Consider the following 21,728-nt stretch of genomic DNA (forward strand, 5'->3'; position numbering starts at 1 on the left):
GAGACACATACAATCCACCTTTTCTGCATATGGCTTTTGGATATAATTGCTTCCCAGTACAAAAACAATGTGGCATTCAACATATTTAAGCCTCTCACAGAAGCAAGAATTATCAGGGCACAGAAGACCAAAAACTAAGGTAAAGGAATTTCTCTATCCTGTAAATCTGCACCACTTACTCTCATTTTAAGACTTGATACATTCTGCACTATCTTTAAAAGAAAATATATCTTTCATTGTGAACATGACTACTTGCTAGAGTTACCAACACTGTCACTGAAATATAAAGTGGAGCAGTAGTCGTGTAGAGGGCCACAGATAAAACAACAAGGCGGAGCCGGAATCCTCCGCTTGCACTACAGGAAGCACTGTTCTGCACATTGGCCCCCAGATTCTACAAAGCGCGCCTAGAGATCAGCCCCGATATCGGTGTGGACTCTATAACAATGCACATAACTTAGTAAGCTTAACAAGCTGAGTGAGTGCTGATATCAGCACTTAACAAGCAATAATGAGCACTAATTGGCACTGATTAGAAATTAAGTGCACAACTTGCTAAGAGTATTCTGCAACAATGTGTGTCAAAATTCTAATACGCGCAGGCAAAAAGTGGCAAGTTAAGGGCATTTCGTAGGTGTTCAGACATTTACGTGCCTAGTTATAGAATACGGCCTAGTGCACCTAAATCTATGTGCTGGATTTTACACTATGTTTTCGTTGGTGTAAATGGATACGCATAGATTTAGGCGCTGAAATATCAACTAAGCATATTCTATAATCTGCACCGAAATATAGGCATCAATTATAGTCGGCACTGATTTCACCGCTGATTTTAGGCGCCATATATAGAACCTCCACCCGGATGCCTTACCACTGTGACTGTGGGATTGTTACAAGGTGCATCAAACAGCTGTTACATCAATATGGTATTTTATATTGTTTGATCCCTGACGAAGGCATTAGCTGAAACACAGGTCGTGTCGGGTATTGGAATAAATTCACTTCCTCTGAATTCCGGCTCTGCTTTGTTGTTTCATCTTTGGCCCTCGATATTACTACTACTGCGCCACGCATAGGAGCCAACTTTTCAAAATTATTGGGGGTGCTAAGCCCAATGGAAATAACCCCTCCCTAGACACATACAAGGAATTTTCTCAATATTGGGGGTGCTCAAGCACCCACAGCACCCACAAAGTCGGCTCCTATGGCTCCACGATTATTTGTGTTGCTCTTTCCCTCTAATCTGCGTGTCTTGTACTGAAATATAAAAGATAGCTTCCATACTGAATACAAATGAATAGGCAATTCGTTATCAAACACGGGATACCTCTTATTATAAATAATACTTCTTGATTTACCATTACCCAGGAGCAAGGTAAGATCCCTTAGTTTTGTGGATATTTTTGTTTGTCATTCCTTTTTCCCCTCTGTGGAAAGTTTCACTGCCCCCTTACAACAGCACTGACATGCTCTGCAACAACATACAGGTATTACCTCTCCCCTGAGCAGAATACATTTGATTTATTTCATTTATGTCGACTAAAAATAAAATCCAGATGGCTTGCATCTTCATAAACAAAGCATAAATCAAATAATAATCTCATCCAAACTTTACAATAAACTATAACTGTTAGTTATATACCCAAAGGCACTGATGATTCAAATATGAACTCCACTGCTGGCCCCTGATACTGGGAGTTGGGGCAGGGCCCAAATAAACTTTGAAAGGAAATTTCATGTGGGAAATACAGTCCTTGAATATAAAGCGAGTGTAACATTCTGTTTGTTATTAGGAAACAAGGTCGGCTCATCCCATTGTCTCCGAGGAAGGAAAAATGTTTTCCATTTAGGTCACCACTCAATGTCCTTTTTAAACCTTATAATAAAACTATTTATTATTACATTTTAATATTATTTTCAAAAGATCTATGTAAAACTGTTATCCAACTTTGTCTGGGCAAAGATATGAATCCACTCTGCTGAATAAAGATCAATCTACAAACTGGTATAATTTAACATAAGATTGCATGGTTACAGAATCATATAATTACATTTACAATTCTGCAATCTTAGAAACAATTTTGGCTTGCTGCAGTTGACCAATTTTGGGAACTGCACAGTCACATGTTTCCTCTTCAACTGATATGATTACCACTGTTTTCAAAGAGTTATATTCTTGGTTAGCAAGGACTAAATTAACTAGTTAAAAATGTTGCCTTGTTAAAAACTAAGGACCCTGTTTACTAAGGCGCACGCTAAACACTAGAGACACCCATAGGAATATATGGGTGTCTTTAGCGTTTAGCGTGCTAAAAATGCTAGTGCCCTTAGCGTAGCTTAGTAAACAGGGCCCTATGTTTTTGTTTATTATAAATGAATTCCCCAAAGCACGTAAAAAAAATGGTAACAGGACTGAATAATATGTTTAAAGAAGTCAATTGAAGTACATTTCACTCTGATTTAACAACCCTTTGATTTAAAGAAATAACACAATAAACAATTAGCAAACGGTGATTGCTTTAAATCTTCTTTATTTCTCTAGCATGGGCTAGATTTGCAGTTAGTTCAAAGCAGAGGTTTTATTCAAAAAATGTAGTGGACTCGACACGAATCGTGTTTCGGCCACAAAGGCCTGCTTCAGGAGTTCCTGTAGTGTAGAATTAATATCTCCTCAGCACTCTATGATGTATAAAAATAAACCACCGAATCACAGAGGTATCAAAACTGAAGCGCTCGCAAAGTCGTATCGAATGCCACATCATAGGTATGCTGCTACTGGGTGGGCCTTTACGACAAAGAAAATGAAATGCATATCTGAAGTCAGTTACTATTTTGGAAGCCATCTCACACTTCGTGATAACATACCCCATCATTATCATTAATTCGGAAAAATTCCAGGATGTCAGATTTAATGTTATTTCTTATTTTCATCCTATAGTATACTGTCGTTGAACCTCTTTTCATTGACCTGCCAATCTCCAGCCTAATTTCCATCCAGATTGTGGCCAACACATGGTCTAATTTCTACCAAGACCCAGAGTCCTATGAAACAAGACAAAAATTGATATAAAAGATGGGGAAAAAAAGTAAAACCTTTCCTTCTGGAATACTGCATGTCTACTACTCCCAACTGGTCTATTAACCCCTTTAATTTAGCTCTGTCACCTCCTCTCACTAACATTCCCCTAGACACATCTAGACTTGATGGGGCCAGGTTAAAATCCCCACCTAAAATCAATTTCCCCTTCACCATATCTATAAATGAGGCACTCATCTCCAGAAGAAATTCCCCCTGGCCCACATCTGCTGCATGTACCCAGATCAGATATTAAACTTTCCCCCTTTATTTTAGCCCACACACCAGAAAACTATCCCCTTTGTCCTTTCTTTCAGCACTTCCACCTGAATATCTTTTAAGAACAGCACCCCATCCCTCCCATCTTTTCCCCCTTATTAGAACCAAAATGGAATCAGCCTTATCCAAAGCTCTCATTAAATTTCTGAATTAGTGACCAAAAACTGCCTCAGCACTATGAGAGCATCTGAATACGGACTGTTTCCGTACACCTCACTAGGCCCTGCCTCTTTTTGCAAGGGAGTAAGTTGAGAGTGACTGTTCTTAGATGTGGGGTTATCCTGCCTCAAACTCAGGACAGCAAAAAGAAAACAGTGGCCTTTGATGCTGACGGCTCTGAAGAGTTATTGTCTGAAGTAAACGATTTTAATGCTAAGTACTAAGATACTGAAGCATTCCATATTGAGAACTCAGCATCAATGTCAACAATGGATTCAGAAACATCTGGAAGACTGTCTGAATCCTTAACTTTTGCAATTTTATGGTTCCAGAAGACAAGTATAATCATATTACACAATCTTTAACATCAAGTTCAATGCCTATACACTGAATACACCCCTTGTAGTCATCAATAACGGACCTTTTTCTACAACAGACAGAGTATCATTTTAACCATATTACCTATGGGACTCATTTTCAAAGCACTTAAGACTATGGAACTTTGTAAATCTAAGTGCTTTGAAAATGAGTCCCTATGTAACTATGTAAGTCTGAATGCTTTTGAAAATACACCTCTACATTGTCAGCCTGTGTGGGGAAAATGGTACACGTCCAATTTAAAGAAAAACTATGTACATTAAGAAAGAATCCTCAAAACCCCTTAAATATGAGACGAGAAATTTCTGAGAACAAAATTAATTCGAAAAGAGGAAACTGCTGGCTGAAATAAAGTGACGATGGAACACTACAACATATATCCAATTTGCTCCACAGATGAAGTGAGACTAAGTGTGTGGGGGGGGGGGGGGGGGGGGGGGGGGGGGGGCCTTGCAGTGCATAAACAATAAAGCCTTTTAAGCTTTTCTTGTACAATATGAGCATGTTACTGATCCAGGGCAATGCCAATAATATTTGGGACTGAGTTAGCCAGCTTGTACATGGAGAAACATGACGGGAAAGTATGAATTAAGAAATTATTTCCAACTACTCTGCATGTGCATGTCTCCCTTGTGTGTATATATGCCTGAATAATGTAACCAAATAGGTTAATTCTGCACATACCATGACAAAAACTTTACCCCAATGCCAGAGTATGTTAGGGAAGATCTCAGACTCTCAGATTCACTGCTAATGATTGCCTCAACACTTGTATGGTTCCAAAATGTGAGGTTTTCTGAGATTTAAACCTGTAACCCTCTGTACCACAGACTGGAGTCTTGCAGCTGCTACCATCTAATATCAAGGAAACATAAGGTCCACCGGTGGAAAGATATCCCCACCCCCTGGAGGAGCCCACTGGACCAGCAAGAGGTATCTATTCAGTGATGGTTCTTTGAATTTATGTGGCTGTCAGGGCTTACTATGTTGCTTTGACTGCAGCTACCTTTTGCTCTCCCTCCAGAAACTGCTGCCTAGTCTTGCCTAATAGGCTGGCCCTGCATAGAAGCAGATCGCAAGCCATCTCTTACTCAAAGGATTCAGCAGTCAGTGATATCAGAATATTCCCACTTCCTAACGTGAGGTGCAAGATGATGCCATCAGTACTCTGATGATACAGCATATTACAGAGATCCTCAACAACAGCAGAGAACCTCTTTAAGGCAGCACAATTTTAGGATGCTCTCAGATTTAAAATTTCATTCAATTAGATTTGCAAACCATCACCTGATTGGCCAGCGATCTGCCTTGAATCACTGTTTCACCAAATGAGCTCCACTTCAACTGCCATTAAAAGCCCCATTTCCGTCACGGATTATTATTTCAAATAACAAATTTTGTATAGTCATAGCCTGAAACTGGCAGCAATCTTTATCACATGAGTTTAAAGACTGGCATCTTCATCTGAAAGGCTCACGATTACTTAGAAAAATACTCTTAACATAAACAGCCTCTTCTTTATCCTTAAAATAAGTCTAACTTCAGAAAAGTTCAAAAATTAACTTAAAAATAACCGGTGCAAAGACTGAACTCTTGCTATCAGCTTGGTAAAGCAGCTTTAAAGCTGTAACAAGGGTATTACCAGGACACAATATGAGTCCAAACAGAAGGAACCATCCACAAAACCACAGTATTGCAAGTATGCAGCACATTTCAGAAGGAACCATCCACAAAACCACAGTATTGCAAATATGCAGCACATTTATTGGCTGGGGTGGGGGGGGGGGGGGGAAGGTTAATTGTTTTAGCAGAAACCTAAAGCATTCTGTCCAGAGACACGTGCATTTATATTAAAGCTTCAGCTTTTAAGTATTAACCAATAAACATTCCCAGTTCAGAAAACCCCCTCTTTACCCTCCACTTTTACCCTGGGGCCTATTCTGCACTGAGGGCCTCTCACCACCACATGTTCTCATCGGCCAATGATGCATCACCCCTCCAGCTTCAGCGCACAACTCTGGTGGAAAAAAAAGGACAAAATAAGAAAGAGATGGGGAAGAGTTATTAAAAGAATGGCGAGAGTAAAAACAGGCTGCTGGAAAGAAAGTGGAACAGAGCCGGTGGTTGGGAGGCAGGGATAGTGCTGGGCAGACTTATACGGTCTGTGCCCTGAAAATGACAGATACAAATCAAGGTAAGGTATACACAAAAAGTAGCACATATGAGTTTATCTTGTTGGGCAGACTGGATGGACCATGCAGGTCTTTTTCTGCCGTCATCTACTATGTTACTATATACCCAAATATACCTGTTTGGAAAGGTTCATTCAAAAGTGAAGGTACTAGACTTCAATTTAAAAAAAAATGTAAGATGGGGGAATACCTTAAGGAATTGTTAGCTGGGTGGGAAAATCTAGGGAAGTTGAAAAGCAGTGGGCAAAACTAAAAGAAGCAATTTTAAGGGCAACAAACCTTTACGTTATGAACTAATTAGAAAAAGGAGGCTGCTTTGGTTCTCAAAAGAAGAGGTAAGGAAAAAATGGTGAGCCATCCTAAACTATAAGAGATTGCAGAAAGATGATGACAGGCAACAATATCTGGAAAAGCTAAGAGAAGCTGGTAGACAGGAAAGCAAAGATCCAAATGAAAGAAAAATACCCAATACATTAAAATGAGGGACAAGACATTTTTTAAGCCATGTCAGTGATACAAGAAGTACAAAAGTGGAACTGTGAGACTTGAGGATGAAGGGGAGAAATATGTAGAAGCTGATGAGGATAAAATGGAATTGCTTAGCAAGTATTTTGGTTCTGTGTTCACAGATGAAGTGTTTGTGAAGAGCTAGCTAAACTAAAGGTAGACAAAACAATGGGGCTGAATGGGATATATCCAAGGTTACTGAAGGAACTCAGGAAGTTCTGGCAGCTCTGCTGTATGACCTTCTCAATGCTTCTTTAAAATCGAGAATGGTCCCAGAGGGCCGAAGAAGAATGGATGATCCCTTACCACAAATGCAGGAGGAGATCAGGAACTACAGGCCAGTTAGTCTGACCTCTGAGCTGAGTAAATTAATGAACACCCTTCTAAAACAGAGGATAGTGGTTTCTACAATCCGATGCATTGCAGGATCCAACGCATTTTAGTTTTAGTAGAGGTAGTTCTTTGATAATTTATTTTATTCTGTAACCAGAGAGCTGACACAAAGGAGAGTGCTAGATGTGGTGTATTTAGATTGAAGCAAAGCCTTTGAAATGATTCCACATAGAAATTAACCTGGGCAGCCTCCGAATGGCCCCAAAAGTGAATGACTAGATTAGAATCTGACCGAGTGGAAGGCGAGAAAGGGTAGTAAAAGGGGCACTCAAAGGACAAGGCCACAGCAGGGAGACTAAATTAATTCTTTGCTTCAGTCTTCACTGAGGAATATGTAGAGGACATACCCAAGCCAGAAATGATATTAATGATAAGTCAGAGGAACTTAGCAAAACTCTTGAAATCTGGAAGATGTAATGGGGCAATTTGTCAAATTGAAGAGTAGCAAATCACCTGAATCGGCTTTTCTAATTTTTTTTTTTTTTTTTTGCTGTTGTGCTACTTGTTTTTATATATAAAATATATTTATTCATATACATATTCATTAATTTTTATTCTACTAAACAACATTTAATAATGTATATGTTTCTTAAATATCCATTTATTTATTGTATTTAATTTACATATATACTCATATACTCATCACTGGTCATTTTTTCTATTTTAACATACTTTTCAGTATAATTTTTAATGTTTGGAATAATTATTTTCTGGGGTGTTTTAAATTGTTTTATGCATGTGTATTGATAGTAACATGGTAGATAACAGCAAATAAAGACCATGTAGTTTTTTTGACTCCTGAAGCAGGTGTTCCATGCCGAAACATGTTCCATGTCGAGTCAATCAGTCTGATGCTTCAATAAAGATTGACCTCTGTTGTCATCTTTGGAGTCTTCTTTTGGACTTTTTTTGGAAGGCTATTTGTACGACTCTACTTTGTTGTTTTGTCAATGGGTAGGGTATTCCAAAAATACAAGGGCTAGGGGCAGGGCTATAGGTGAGCCAGGATCGACACAGGTCCACCCAGTCTGGAAGCCAATCAGGTACTGCTTTTATCCTTGGGCGTTTCTCCTTTTCCACATCCCACGGGTCCAGTATCTGTCCCTTGCCCTGTGCTTGTTTTTCACCAGCAACACTGAAGCAAAACTGCCTCTAGGCAGCCCAGGGGCCATCGGGGGATTAGAGGGAAAAGGGTTTTAGAGTAAAAGGAGCTGTATATATATATATATATATATATATATATATATATATATATATATATATATATGTAATTAACATTATTGAAAACTGCTTAAATTTTCTGAGATATGCAGTATATCAAGTATAGGTAAAATATGAATGTTAAAAAATTCTGCAATAAGGCCTAGTAATAGGGAGAAAGATAGCAAACTATGGGGCCCTTTTACAGAGCGGCAGTAAGCTCAACGCAGGCGTACCGCTCGCTCTTTCGGGACTGCTGCCGGCCCAACGCGGTCACCGGCAGTAGTTCTGCCCCGAGCATATACCATCTTCAGGGGAAAAAAGAAAACCCCCTGATATGGCTTGCATGACGGTAATCGGGCATTGCCATGCGCTGCCCGGTTACCACCAGGTTAGCGTGAGAGCCCTTATCACCACCTCAGTGGGTGGTGGTAAGGGTTCCCCATCGCATGGCCATGCGGTAAGAGTTCTCTTACTTCATGGCCATGTGTGCTGGGGGCTTTTTTACCCGCTGCGGTAAAGAGGGCCCTGGCACACAGGAAAAACAGCCCCTGCCACCAGCATGGTAAAAGGGTCCCTATTTTATTATTTCATTCTTCTCATAAACACTATTCCAAAAGTTTATTATTGAATGCTTGCATTGCAACCCAAGCAATATATGTCAGGCATTACCTCATTGCAAAGGTATTAACAATATTAACCGTAAATAATCTACTTTGAAACTTTAGGTGTAATCAAAGGGCAGAAGAATGTTCAAACATAAAACAAAGTTATTCTGCGAGCATTCCTGAACTGACAAAACCACATTGCTCTCTAATCTGGGGTAATTATGTGTTAGGAGAGAGGAGAAGTTCAAAAGGTGATAAATACTTTGAAACTCTGCATTTTTTGAGTTTCTTTCTTTCAAAAGAAGGAATCTTCTGCACTTAACCTCTATTTTTGATAGAAGCAGTTTCTTGCTTTGTAGGAAGCGTATAAAGCATTTCACAGTGTGTGCAATTAGAGACTGATTTAGAAAGAGTGCATTAAAAATCAATATCAGATTTTTAATGTTGATATTTTTTACTTCAGCATTAAACTTTACTTCCAAGCATAAATTAAAAACAAAAAATCAGTGTTAAAACAGAAGTAAAAGTTAACTTCTACCTTAAAATCTGTGCTTAGAAGTCCTTGCTTTTTACTGGCTAGAAATAAATCAAGAAAACAAAGAAAAATGCTAAGACAGGTGTTTTTACAGCAGGGAAGAGGAGAGGAGGGTGGTGGGTGGGTGGCTGGTCATAGGAGCTGGAAGACATTAGCAGGAGGAGAGAGGAAGAAAAGATTGGTGGGGGTGGCAGGACAAAAGAGGGTATGAAGGGGCAGAGAGCTGTGAACAGGAGAAGCAGGCAGGGAAAGACCCACTACAGCTGAATGGGGCAGGTGATAAACTTGTGAGAGGACACATCTAGGATGTGAATCTTATCACAGTTGAGAAGAGATCTGTTCATACATTGCATCTTAAAAATACCACTAGCTCTATGGGAATACACCTACAGCAAAGAACAAATAGGTCTGGGAGGAAATCTGAATGACAGTGAGTGACCTAGGAGTCAGCAATAGGACCCTGACACAGGTACAGATATTGCATGGAGGAGAAAAAGAAGATGAGCAAGATTATGGAATTCCAGAAACAGATCAAAGGCCTGAAGTGACACCACAGGAAGAGTTGGTGTGGGCTTTGCTTCTATCAGAAGCTGTCTGGGATGTTGGTGTGCATGGACAGCTGAAATATCAGCTGTAGTTTCTGTACTAAGCATAATTTTCAATACCAAAACCTCCTTACAAAAATGCATGCATTTATGCACTATATATATCAAAAGTGTTATGTTAACACTCATGAATAGTGGTATTTTTTCTTTTCACAGGTGAGAAGGTGGGGCAGCCATTATCATCACCCCAAGATGTCATGCAGGAATTACAGCTGACACTGCAAAGGCCTCCTGTTCCATCTAGCCAGGGCCTTCTTCACAAGACAAACTGATGATATCAAAACTTCGGATCTCCCATTCCCACAAGAAAAAGAGAAGAGGGAGGAGGATACGCCAGTTCCAGGATGTGGGGGCAGTATATGGATTAGTGTGGCAGTTGGAGGGGGTAGTTTTTGAGTGTGGCATAGTTACAGGGGATAGTTTCTGGAAATAGGGCAATTTGCAGAGTGGTGGGGAAGCTCACGGGCTTATTTTGGGGAATGGGGAAGTTTGCAGAGTAGTGTGGCAGTTGTGGAACGGGTAGTTTTTGGGATGGGGCAGTTTGCTGTGTGGTGGTGAAGTTAAGGGGGTAGTTTATAGGAAAGGGGCAGTTTTCAGGGTGTTGGGGCAATTATGGCAGTTGTGGGGGATAGTTACAAAGGGGTAGTTTTGGAGGGGTAGGGGCAGTTGGGGGTTTGTAACAATACAAAGAAAAAAGATACTATATTCCAAATTTTAAAAAAAAGAGGCACTACTAATATAGGGAAACAAAAAATAATTATAGTATCAACAGCTCGCATGATGGGGGAGGGGGGAATGAAAGGACAAAAAGAACATAGGAAATTATGGGCCCTGGCTACTAACGTGTGCTAGCATTTTTAGAACATGCTAAAAATTGGAGCATGCTAACCATGTAGATGCCCATAGGAATATTATAGGCATCTACACAGCGAACGCTGCTTAGTACATGCTAAAAACACTAATGTGCCTCTAATGCAGCTTAATAAATAGGGCCCATTATTTAAAAAAAGGAAAAGAAAAATTCTGGGGAGACACCCTCCCCCACTAACCATCTCTTTCAATTATAGAATGGTTCACATCCCACCCTTAGTCTTTCCAGCAAGAAATTTCTCTAACTGCAGTGGATCAACAAAAACATACTAATTACTTTAATAAGGAAATAAACATTTACAATTTAAAAAAAAAAAAAAAAAAGCTCCCAATGCTATCACTTGAGATTTAAAGCAAAAAAAGAATCTTTTTTTTCTGATTTGTGTTACAATAGTAACAACAGTCACATTCATTATTAATTCAAGATTTAAATCAACAATGAACGTGATATTATATACTTGGTCATGGTCTTTCTTTGGAGTTTCTGGGACATAGACCATAGAAGTCCATCCGGCTCTGTCCTTATGTTCTAACTACTAGAGTTGCTGTCAAAGCCCACTCTAGGTTGAAATTTCCCAGCAACAGCACCCCTCTTTTCTTTCCCAACTTTTGGATATCTGTAATCAGATCTTTATTTAGTTCCTCCGATTGTGTCGGAGGTCTGTAGACAACACCCATGTGGACAGAGGTTCTATCATTTCTTTTCAAGGTTATCCGTATCGCTTCTTCCTTTCCCCAGGTCCCTGGCATTTCAGTCGCTGTGATATCATTTCTCACATACAGAGCTACTCCTCCACCTTTACGACCATCTCTGTCCTTCCTAAATAGATTGTAGCCTGGTATGTTTGCATCCTATTCATGGGACTCATTGAACCATGTCTCCATGATAGCAACAATGTCTAAGTCTACCTCTAACATCAGGGCTTGCAGATCATGAACTTTGTTGCTTAGACTGCGAGCATTTGTGATCATCGCTTTCCAGCTACATTTCAGTGACAGTCTCATCTTCTGTTTAGTTTTTTTTTCTTTAGTCTCACTTTATGCTGTGTTGGTAAGAAGTGATTTGTTTTCTTTATTAACTGGGACACCTTCAATGCTTTTTCTTCCACCTCAGTTCTATTTTCTGTGCAGTGCATACATTTCTATATTCAGTGCAGTGATCGAAGCTGCTTTAATTGAATCTAATTCCTGATTTAGTTTGATGAGCTCCTGTTTTATACTAGCAAGCTGAAGACAGATAGAATAAGTAAAAAAATTACTGGAGGTTCCAGTGATGACATTTCTGCCCACTTGGTGGCCCTTTTACTAAGACGTGCTGAAAAATGGCCTGCGGTAGTGTACACGCATGTTTTGGGTGCATGAAGAATCATTTTTCAGCGTAATTGTAAAAAATGGCTTTTTAATAATTTTGCCGAAAATGGATGTGCAACAAAATGAAAATTGCCGCGCATCCATTTTGGGGCTGAGACCTTACCGCCAACCATTGCCCTAGTGGTAAGGCCTCACACGGTAACCAGGCAGTAATGGTCTACGCACATAAAATGCTGATTACTGCCCATGCGCCAGAAAATAAAAATATTTTCCGGCGTGCGTAAAAGATGAAATTACCGCACAGGCCATGTGGTAGCTGGGCGGTAACTCGAAATTGCCGTGCGTTGGGCGCGCATAGGCATTTGTAAAAGGGCCCTTAGTGATTGGGATGCGTCTGTGGAAGTTTCACAGCAGCACTATGGACTTTTGAGGCCTTTTCCTCCATTTGATTTTTACGTAGATGTGACATGTTATAAGCACAAATTTTTTGTATCCACAGTGTTTTGGATAGGAGCGATTCTCAAGTTCTGTGAAAAGTTTCAGTTTTAAAAGTGAGTTTTGCAACTTCAACAGTAAGCGGTACCACTTCCATATGTAGCTGCCCCATTTTACAAAGCTACACTTGTATCTGCCACCAATTAAGTAGAGAAGCTGCAATTTTAGCTTCATTTTGGAAGCAGAAATAAACAATGTGAGATGAAGGAGAATGAATCTCTTAATACCTCATGTAAATCCGTGGCCAAAACAAGCACTTTTTAAACATCTGTGCATGGCACTGAGCTGATGTAAAACACGTCAGGGATGTTTTTCCCCATAGATATATCCCCCGTTTCACAAAAAGAATGCACAAACACCAACAGCACCCTCTCGAAAACTCTGAATGGTATGGATCTCCACATATAAACAGTGGATTTCTAAAATTACTATTTAGATGCGTATGCAATCTATACACGTAAAAACCACATTTACCACTTCTCAGTTTGAATGCTGAGAAGGCAAGCCTCTATGTACCAGTACTCTGATTGCTACTTGCTTTACTACTGATTTTGTCTGCCTTGGACAAACAACTTACTATTAGGTGTATGTGCCCTGTGGACCCTAATCGTTTAAGCCCTTGACGCAGCCTCTAGGAAGGTGAAACGTGGCTATGTGAGGCATTGTATGTTTCAGACTGATTGGATTAAAGTTTTTTCAACACAAGAAAACATTTTTTTTCTGCTTCTTGTGGACTGCTTGATATTTTCTGCAGAACATAGCTTCCTCTGTTTTGTTTTCTCCACAGAGATATTGAAATGTCTATCATATCTCCCCTCTTCCACCTTTCTTTCAATGTATATATATTGAGATCTTTAAGTACGTCCCCATATGCTTTAGGATTAAGACCACTGACCATTTTAGTAGCCATTCCCTGGACCAACTCCATCCTGTCTATATTGTTTTGAAGGTGTGATCTTCAGAAATGTATACAGTACTCTAAATGAGGTCTCACCAGAGACTTATAGAGAGGTACTGTCACTTCCTTTTTCCTGCTGATCATTTCTTTCCCATTGCACACAAGCATCATTCTGGATTTTGCTGTCGCCTCTTCTACCTGTTTAGCCACCTTAAGATCATCAGATACAATCAAATCCAACTCATTCTTTCATGCACATAAGTACTTCAACCCCTATCCTGTACTGCTCTTTTTGGATTTTTGTAGTCCAAATCACCAATTAAAATAACAAGCATGAGTAAAGCAATAAAAGTATTAAAAAATTTACAATAGGCATAAACCTTATCTGATGCACCTTGATTTTATTACTCCTTTAAACAGCAATACTTACACATTTTGGGTGCTGAATGGCAGCTTCATACTGCAGCCTCACTCGCTCTGGCATCATCACATCATCCTGTAATAAACAGCACAGTGTTACTGAACATGAAAAGAATCAAAGTGCTCATCCTCACACACAATGAACCTAAATCAAAACTATTTTCCTCATGGTCAGAAGTAAGAGAAAACTTAAAATAGCCAGTCAAGAAGTTAAAATTTCTAATAAAAACAAACCATCACAATGATTTTATCAAATATCTGTCTTTAGTAAGGTGCAAGCAAACAGGAGGCTAAAAAAATACCACTGCCAACCCTAGTCTCTTAATTCTCCAGTCTTCAGAACAAGATTTTACATCCACTATTAAGTAGCCATATTTTAATCTATGTACATTTAAAGGCCACTACATCTGGTCCCAACAGAGATCCTTTTGGCATTCCGCTATTCCCCCTCTCCATTTAGAGAACTGGCAATTTAACAATACACAAAATTCAGTAAATACTAATGCTTGGTGAAGTAATCTAATACTAGCAGAAAATTGAACTAGTATATGACATTCGAACAACGCTGAAATATATACATGTATGTATTTTGGAGAACAGCCCTCAGAAACCAAAGAACTATAATCTTTGGTGAAATACGGTTAAACTTTCAAACCAGTGCTTTGTTTCTATCATTGGGCTAAAACTCCATTTTTTTTTTGTGCAATCATTTAAAGTGCGACAGTAAAAAAAATATATATGTAAACTTTTAAAGCTTTTCCAGTTTGCCAAAATCAAGCCAGCACTTAACTTTCAAATGTAGCAAATAGGTGAGGGAAGACTTCTCTTAGCTAAATCCATGTTGACTCGGTCCTATTAAATCAAGTCTGTTTATGTGTTCAGTAATTTTGAAGCTGATGATCAAAACCCTGCACTGTTCCAAATAGCTCTGTAAAATTAGCACCGGAACAGTGCAGGGCAATAACGCCCCTATGATCAAAACTAATAGCATGCAAATTTATGTGCACTATTAGCTTCGATCATCAGGGTACTTCTATGGGAGGATAGTGCCTGGGCATGCGCCCAAGGCAAAATCCTCCCGCAGAAGTTGTTTGACAGGTCCGGGCTGTCAAAAAAAAAAGCCCAGAACTGTCAAACCAGCCCAAATAGGGGCGGGGCTTCAGTACCATATAAGAGGCATCCCAAGATGCACCGAGCTGGACAGGATGCTGTCATTTTGAGGTGGCGCTTGCAGAAGGAGGGAGTGCTTACTCACTCCTCCTGCTTCCAGGTATGGGGGATGAGGGGGATCACTAGACCCATTAGCATAGCTAGGGGGGCACAGGGGGAGCGGTTGCTCCTCCAAATGGATTAAAAAAAAAATGGCGCCTCTGCAGTTCTGAACAGGTAGGACCGGAACCTTTATTTTTTAAATTTGCAGTAACTTTATCCCCTCCCTTCCCACCCCACTGTCCCACAGCATGCTTCCCTCCCCAAGTTCAACACCACATTCTGTTCTCCCTCTCCCCCCCCCCCCCCACAACCGTCAAGCCTACTTTGTTTAGCAGTCCCTGCAGCAATAACACGCTGCCTGACTGAGCCCAGCATCGGATCCTTCCCTCTACTTGCGTCACGCGTCCCACCCTCGCATAAACAAGAAGTATTTGTGTCTGAGCTACAGGCGTGGGACATGGTAGAGGGAAGGATCTGATGCCAGCTCAGGCAGCATGTTATCACTGCAGGGGCTGCTAAATGAAGCAGGTTTGATGGTCCGAGGGGGGGGGGGGGGAGGAACAGAAAGTGGTGCTGGACTCGGTGGAGGAGAGAGGAGAAACAAAAAACTGTGCTGGACTCAGGGAGGGGGGCTGAGGGCAAGGAGGTTAGACCCAAAACAATAGTAAACGCTATTGAAAACAATAGCAAAAAGATTATTAGAAATAAGGGACTGCCTATGCGTAGTCCATCTGTAAAAAGTGTAAAGCTGTTCCAGTTGGATAGGCAGTGCCTTAAAAGGTGAAGGACAAAAGATTTTTTTTATTTTTTTACTTATTTGACAGCTTTTTAATTTATTTGAAAGCTTCCCATAAGTAGATATAAATATCATGAAATAACAATTGAATATCACTAAAACAGCTTAAAATTATTGTAGCTGATAGAAACAGCACTAATAAACTCTGCATTTTGTGCACATGTTTCTACACTGTTCTATACAATATAGATGGCCAAATTTCAGTGAGGATATCCTGTTTCCTGATGGGTTGATGTTAACTGTTGTTGTAATCTGCTTTGGGAAGCCTGGTGTTATAAAGATGAAAAGCAGGAAGAGAGGAGAAAGATGGTGGACCATAGGAGGAGGAGGAGGGAGAGAGTGAGTAAGATAAGGGAAGGAATGCTGGACCCACAGGAGATGCAGCTACACAAACCCTAATGGCTTGCTCCTTCCTGGACTGTGTACGAACTAAACCACACTTAGCAGGCTTTCACTTCTGGTGTGCAGTTTGCTGCTTATACAACCTGGACAGTGCACAGCATTGGAGATTTGTGTAGCCATGTCTCCTGACACATAAAGAGGAAAGGAAGAGAGAGGACAGGGAATTGCTGGACCATAGGGATGAAGGGGACAGGGAGAGGGGATAGGGAAATGATGGAGCACAGTAGTGGAGGAGAGAGAGGGATTGGGGGAACACTGAGATGCTAGGGGTACAAGGGTGTAAGAAGGGAGAGGGAGGGGAGATACTGGCATGTTGGAACAATATGGGGAGAGACCATGGCGATTCTCAAGGAGAGATCAGTGAGAGGAGGATAGTAGGTACAGAGGGTAGAACTGCACAATGTGGTGAAAGAGAAGGCAATATGAGGCCAGGGAAGGAGTGAGAGGAGAAGATGGAAAGTTGATAGGTACTGGTAAGTGAAATATAGATGGAGGACTGAAGAGTGAGAAGATGAAATCTGAGGGAGACAGAAAACAGAGAAATAGGAAATGTGTCACAGATATAGTGAGGGAATAGAAGAGAAAAAGGAAGTGGAGAAAGGACAAATAGACCACACCCACTGGAAAGAGAGCAGAAGACAGACGGGAAAACAAAAGAAGAAACTAGGACCAACATGCTTGATCAAATAAAATACCCAGACAACAACAGTAGAAAAAAGTATTTTATTTTAAATTTATTTGTTGGAATATGTTAGCTTTGGGAAATGTGCATCTTGGATATCTTTGTAATTTTTTTTTCTTTTTCAGTACAAGAAGAAATACATTTGTGTTTTCATTTCTCCTATGTTATGGAACATGCCTAGTTTGAATTCTTGGGGTCAGGGCCACCACCGAGCCCAGGCCACCACCACCCCAGAATCGCCGCTGCTACCGCCCCCTCCCCCACAACTCCAAACACCTTGGCTGGCAGGGATTCCCAGGCCCCAACTGCAGAAGTAGTCTTCCTCCAGCGCTGTTCTTTGCTCCGCCACAATGACTGTCCTGCCCCTGTGGCTGCTTTTTATCTCAAGTCACGCATGCTCAGTTTCAAAACCACATGGCCATTTTGGTGGGGAGCCCTTACCGCCACCCATTGAGTTGGCAGTAAGGGCTCCCCCGTGCTAACCCGGCACTGTCCAACTACCGCTGGTTACAAGTTCCAGCACTACAAAAATAGGACTTAGTAAACAGGGGGTAAGTGGTTCACAAGCCATAAAAAAGGGGGAAAAATAATATAGTTACAACAGGAGACTTACAAACAGCCTTTAGTTACATAGGGGCCCTTTTACTAAGCAGTGGTAAGCCCACCACGGGCTTATCATGTGCCAATCCAGAACTACTGCTGGGCTACCGCAGGAGCCTGGCAGTAGTTCCTACCCCTAGCATATGACATTTCCAGCAGTACAAAAATAAGGGGGGGGGGGGAGTTAGTTATTTCTTGTCTGGTCTCTTGCAACTCAAAGGAAGCTCTAGAACAAGAGAGCATAAGATGAAGTTGAAGGCGGTTAGACTCAAAAGTAATCAAAAGAAATATGTCTTTCCAAAACGGTGGTGGATGTGAGGAACGACATCCTGGTAGAGGTAGTGGAGACCACGACTGTATCTAAATTCAAGAAAGCATGGGACAGGCAGGTGGGATCTCTTGGGGGGGGGGGGGTGGAGAGATAGCGGATGATATGGATGAGAAGACAATGAGCCATATGGCCTTTATCTGCCGTCATTTTCTCTGTTTCTGTGATTCTATTGAATCTCAAGGTCTTCCCAAATTCATTGATAAAGTCCCTAGTTCCAAGTACACAAGCACATCATCTTCAGCTAGCCCTTGTACCACTGCCTTCCTCATCTGCCTTTTGACCTTCATTACCAAGAATGTAGATCATCTAATTGTCACATGATAGCAAATGTCTGATTAGCTCCTCCAACGTCAATCAGCTCTGACTCTTGCAAACAGAGAGGCTGTTTTCAGTGCTCAGAGATTTATGCACAGCACTGATAATATAGTGAAACTAATAACTGTGAGCTGAGACAAATACCTGTGCTTTTCTTTTGCCAATTTTCCTTCCACATGGGCCCAAGACCCTGCAGATATACCATTGCTATGCTGCTCTCCAAGGCAATGCCCAAAAGATTTATAGACTTTACTAAACTTTGGGACTATCTCATCTGAATCCTTCACTGCGGACACATGGCTCATTCACAAAGGAAGATCAGCTGGAGCCTGTGTAAGGAGAAAGCATTCCATCCCGTCATGGAACAGAAGACTGCCTGGATCTAGAGTCTCCCTTGTATGCCACAAAAAAATATGGTTGTTTATTAACCTAGAGTTCAGGGGTTCGATAAATAAGGTTTCTTTTGTTTCACAAGTGCACGTCAGACCAAGAGGGTGCTTTGGTTTTAGTTTTATTAGGGAAACTTATTTGTAGTAAGAAAAAATTGTTAGCTGCTATGCATTATATTTTGTAATAAATCTGCAGCTTAGAGAAACATTGCCAGATATTTCTTTGTTCTTCATACGTATCATATTCCAATATATAATCACATACATTTTCAGAATAATTATTGCTCACCCTTCTTATTGCCAGCTGATAGTCTGAACCTGAGACAAATAGTATAAACAGTTTCTCTACACTGCATACTTCCCTAGAGGAGGTAAAGAGCAGGCACTGTGGATCATCTTAGAAACAGAAGTGTGTATACAGTTCAAGCTTCTCCTCCTTACCTACAAATGCACTCAGTCTGCTGCTCCTCACTACCTCTCTACCCTCATCTCCCCCTACGTTCCCGCCCGTAACCTCCGCTCGCAGGACAAATCCCTCCTCTCAATACCCTTCTCCACCACCGCCAACTCCAGGCTCCGCTCTTTCTGCCTCGCCTCACCCTATGCCTGGAACAAACTTCCTGAACCCCTACGCCAAGTCCCCTCCCTACCCATCTTCAAATCTTTGCTCAAAGCTCACCTCTTCAATGCTGCCTTCGGCACCTAACCTTTTGGAAATCTAGACTGCCCCACTTTGTCTGTACCCTTGTCTTTTAGATTGTAAGCTCGTTGAGCAGGGACTGTCCTTCTATGTTAAATTGTACAGCGCTGCGTAACCCTAGTAGCGCTTTAGAAATGTTAAGTAGTAGTAGTAGTATTTTGATATCCTCACAGATGTATTCTACAGACTGCTGAGCCAAATGATGGCAGAACCCACTAGGGGAATGTTGATGCTGAATCAAGTATTCATGAATTGAGAAAGTGTGTTTAATATCTACGTGGGTGAGCAGCAGTGATCATGTGGTTTGATATACAGCTAAGGTGGCATCCAAACTCAAAAGTCCTGGATTTCAAACAGCTGACTTCAACAAAATGGAGAAGTATTTGAAGAAGGATCTGGCAGGGTAGGAAGAGATAAGGGAAGTGAAAAACCTGTGGCCTAAACTGAAAAGGGTTTTAAAAAGAGAAATAGATATTTATGTAAGAAAAGTAAATAGAAGAAAGGGGAAAAGGAAACATATGGTTCGCCAAAGAAGCGGCTAAAAAAATAAAGGTAAAACAGGTAGTATTCACAAAATACAGAAGATCGCAAGAAGAAGAAGGACAAGAATATCAGACAAAGCTGAAAGAGACAGAGAAATCAGGATGGCTAAAGCACATGCAGAGGAAAAATAGCTAAAAATGTGAAGTGAGGTGGCAAGAACTTCAGGTATAATGGGCAGAAAAGGAAGGTCAGAGGTGGAATTGCAAAACTAAGATTCTGAGGAACTACAATGAGGAGGAAAAGCAGAAATGCTGAACAAACACTTCTGTTCTGTGCTCATGGAAGAAAATCCTAGAGAAAGACTACAAATGATTGACGTGGAGGGGTATAATCAAACGGGGCGCCCAAGTTTTCATGAGGACGTCCTTGCAGGACAGCCCCATGAAGGGCGTGATGGGCGTCCATCTTTCATTTCGATAATACAGTCGGGGACGCCCAAATCTCACCATTTAGGTTGACCTTAGAGATGGCCGTCCCCGGTTTTCAGCCATAATGGACCTCACTCTTACTACTGATTGGGAAGCAGACTCAGCTTGTTTAAATGTAGAGAATGAAAAAAGCATTTCAAACCAACTCATTAAAAATTGTTGCAAAAGTCTAGCCAGTACAAAAGTCAATGCACATATAGAATGGCATCACTTCTTTTGATTTTAGTACTAAGTTCTGGATTTATAGCATGGACTCAAATTAAAAGACTTTTTCAGTTGGCACTGAAACTATTGGATATGACATCACCTGCCGATATAAAACCGAAATTTCCGGTAGTAGCCATCTTTGAGAATGGTTTGAATGAGCAGATGAATGAGCGGACATCCTGCATTAACTGTAAGTGCTTATGGGTTTCATTTTCATTTCTGATTTATTTCAATGTATTATATAATAATGAAGTCAATTTTGATCATTTGTTTAGACATGTTTTAGGTATTGGTCCCAGAACTCCCTGAAGCAGCTTTTCAAGCAAAACACTGGCCACCGTCAGTGGGACCAAGTATTACCATTCTTAATAAAGAAGGCATTATATCTCAGATAAGTGTCAAAGTTTTCACTCTCTGATCTCAACATAATTAAATTATCAATAATTTTGAATTGACTGTTTAAATAACTTTGTAAAGATCGGAAAGGAGATTTTTATGTCTATGAGTTGGCTCAATGTGATCTGTGAGTACATTTACACTTGAACAAGTCCTGGGTTGAGCTCTGAGGCTTTTCCTCTTCTGCACTTTCATTACCATTTGCTCATGTTGATTTAAGATTGGTTGTGAACTCACTCAAGTACTCCCTATTGTGAACTCACAGAAGTGTATTCTTTTGTTTGGAGGCCAGATGAGATACATCCCAGGATACTGAGAGCACAAAAAGGTTCTAGCGGATTCTCTACAGGATATATTTTAACAGAACCTTGGAGATGGGAAAGGTTGTACAAGACTGGAGAAGGGTTAATGTAGTCCCTCTTCATAAAAGTGTTAAAGAGAAGAGATTTTCTAGCACATTTGCTTATTTGTCAGCTAGCCACTGTAATGAATTACCTATAAGAAGGCAATCTGATTAAATGTTTTTTCAAAAACTGTTGAAAATTTTTTAAAGAAATTCTTAGTGACTGTTATTTTTCTTGACGGTTAGTTGACCATGATGTGTAATATTTCTTCCTGGAGTTGGTCCAGTTTACTCTTTTTTGAGCCACACTGAACTTTTTATGAGATACAAGTATCATGTATTATTATTATTAGAGGGAAACTACAGGCCAATAAGCCTTACCTCATCAGTGGAAAAAGTCATGGAGACAACGTGGAAGGAAATGATAGTGAAATTTCTAGAATCAAATGGGTTGCAAG

At 40.5% G+C, this 21,728-nt stretch overlaps 1 protein-coding gene across 3 annotated transcripts in view; it reads right to left on the reverse strand.

The window, feature by feature from the left end:
- Positions 1–21,728, reverse strand: part of B3GNTL1 (UDP-GlcNAc:betaGal beta-1,3-N-acetylglucosaminyltransferase like 1) — a 348,739-nt gene that overhangs the window by 240,295 nt on the left and 86,716 nt on the right. For all 3 annotated transcript variants that reach the window (XM_030208046.1, XM_030208044.1, XM_030208045.1), the window contains exon 5: positions 13,937–14,002. In XM_030208046.1, the coding sequence (XP_030063906.1) occupies positions 13,937–14,002 (66 nt within the window). The remainder of the gene's footprint in view (positions 1–13,936; positions 14,003–21,728) is intronic.

Source organism: Microcaecilia unicolor, chromosome 6 (genome assembly GCF_901765095.1).
Source record: "Microcaecilia unicolor chromosome 6, aMicUni1.1, whole genome shotgun sequence".
In the NCBI taxonomy this organism is placed as follows: domain Eukaryota; kingdom Metazoa; phylum Chordata; class Amphibia; order Gymnophiona; family Siphonopidae; genus Microcaecilia; species Microcaecilia unicolor.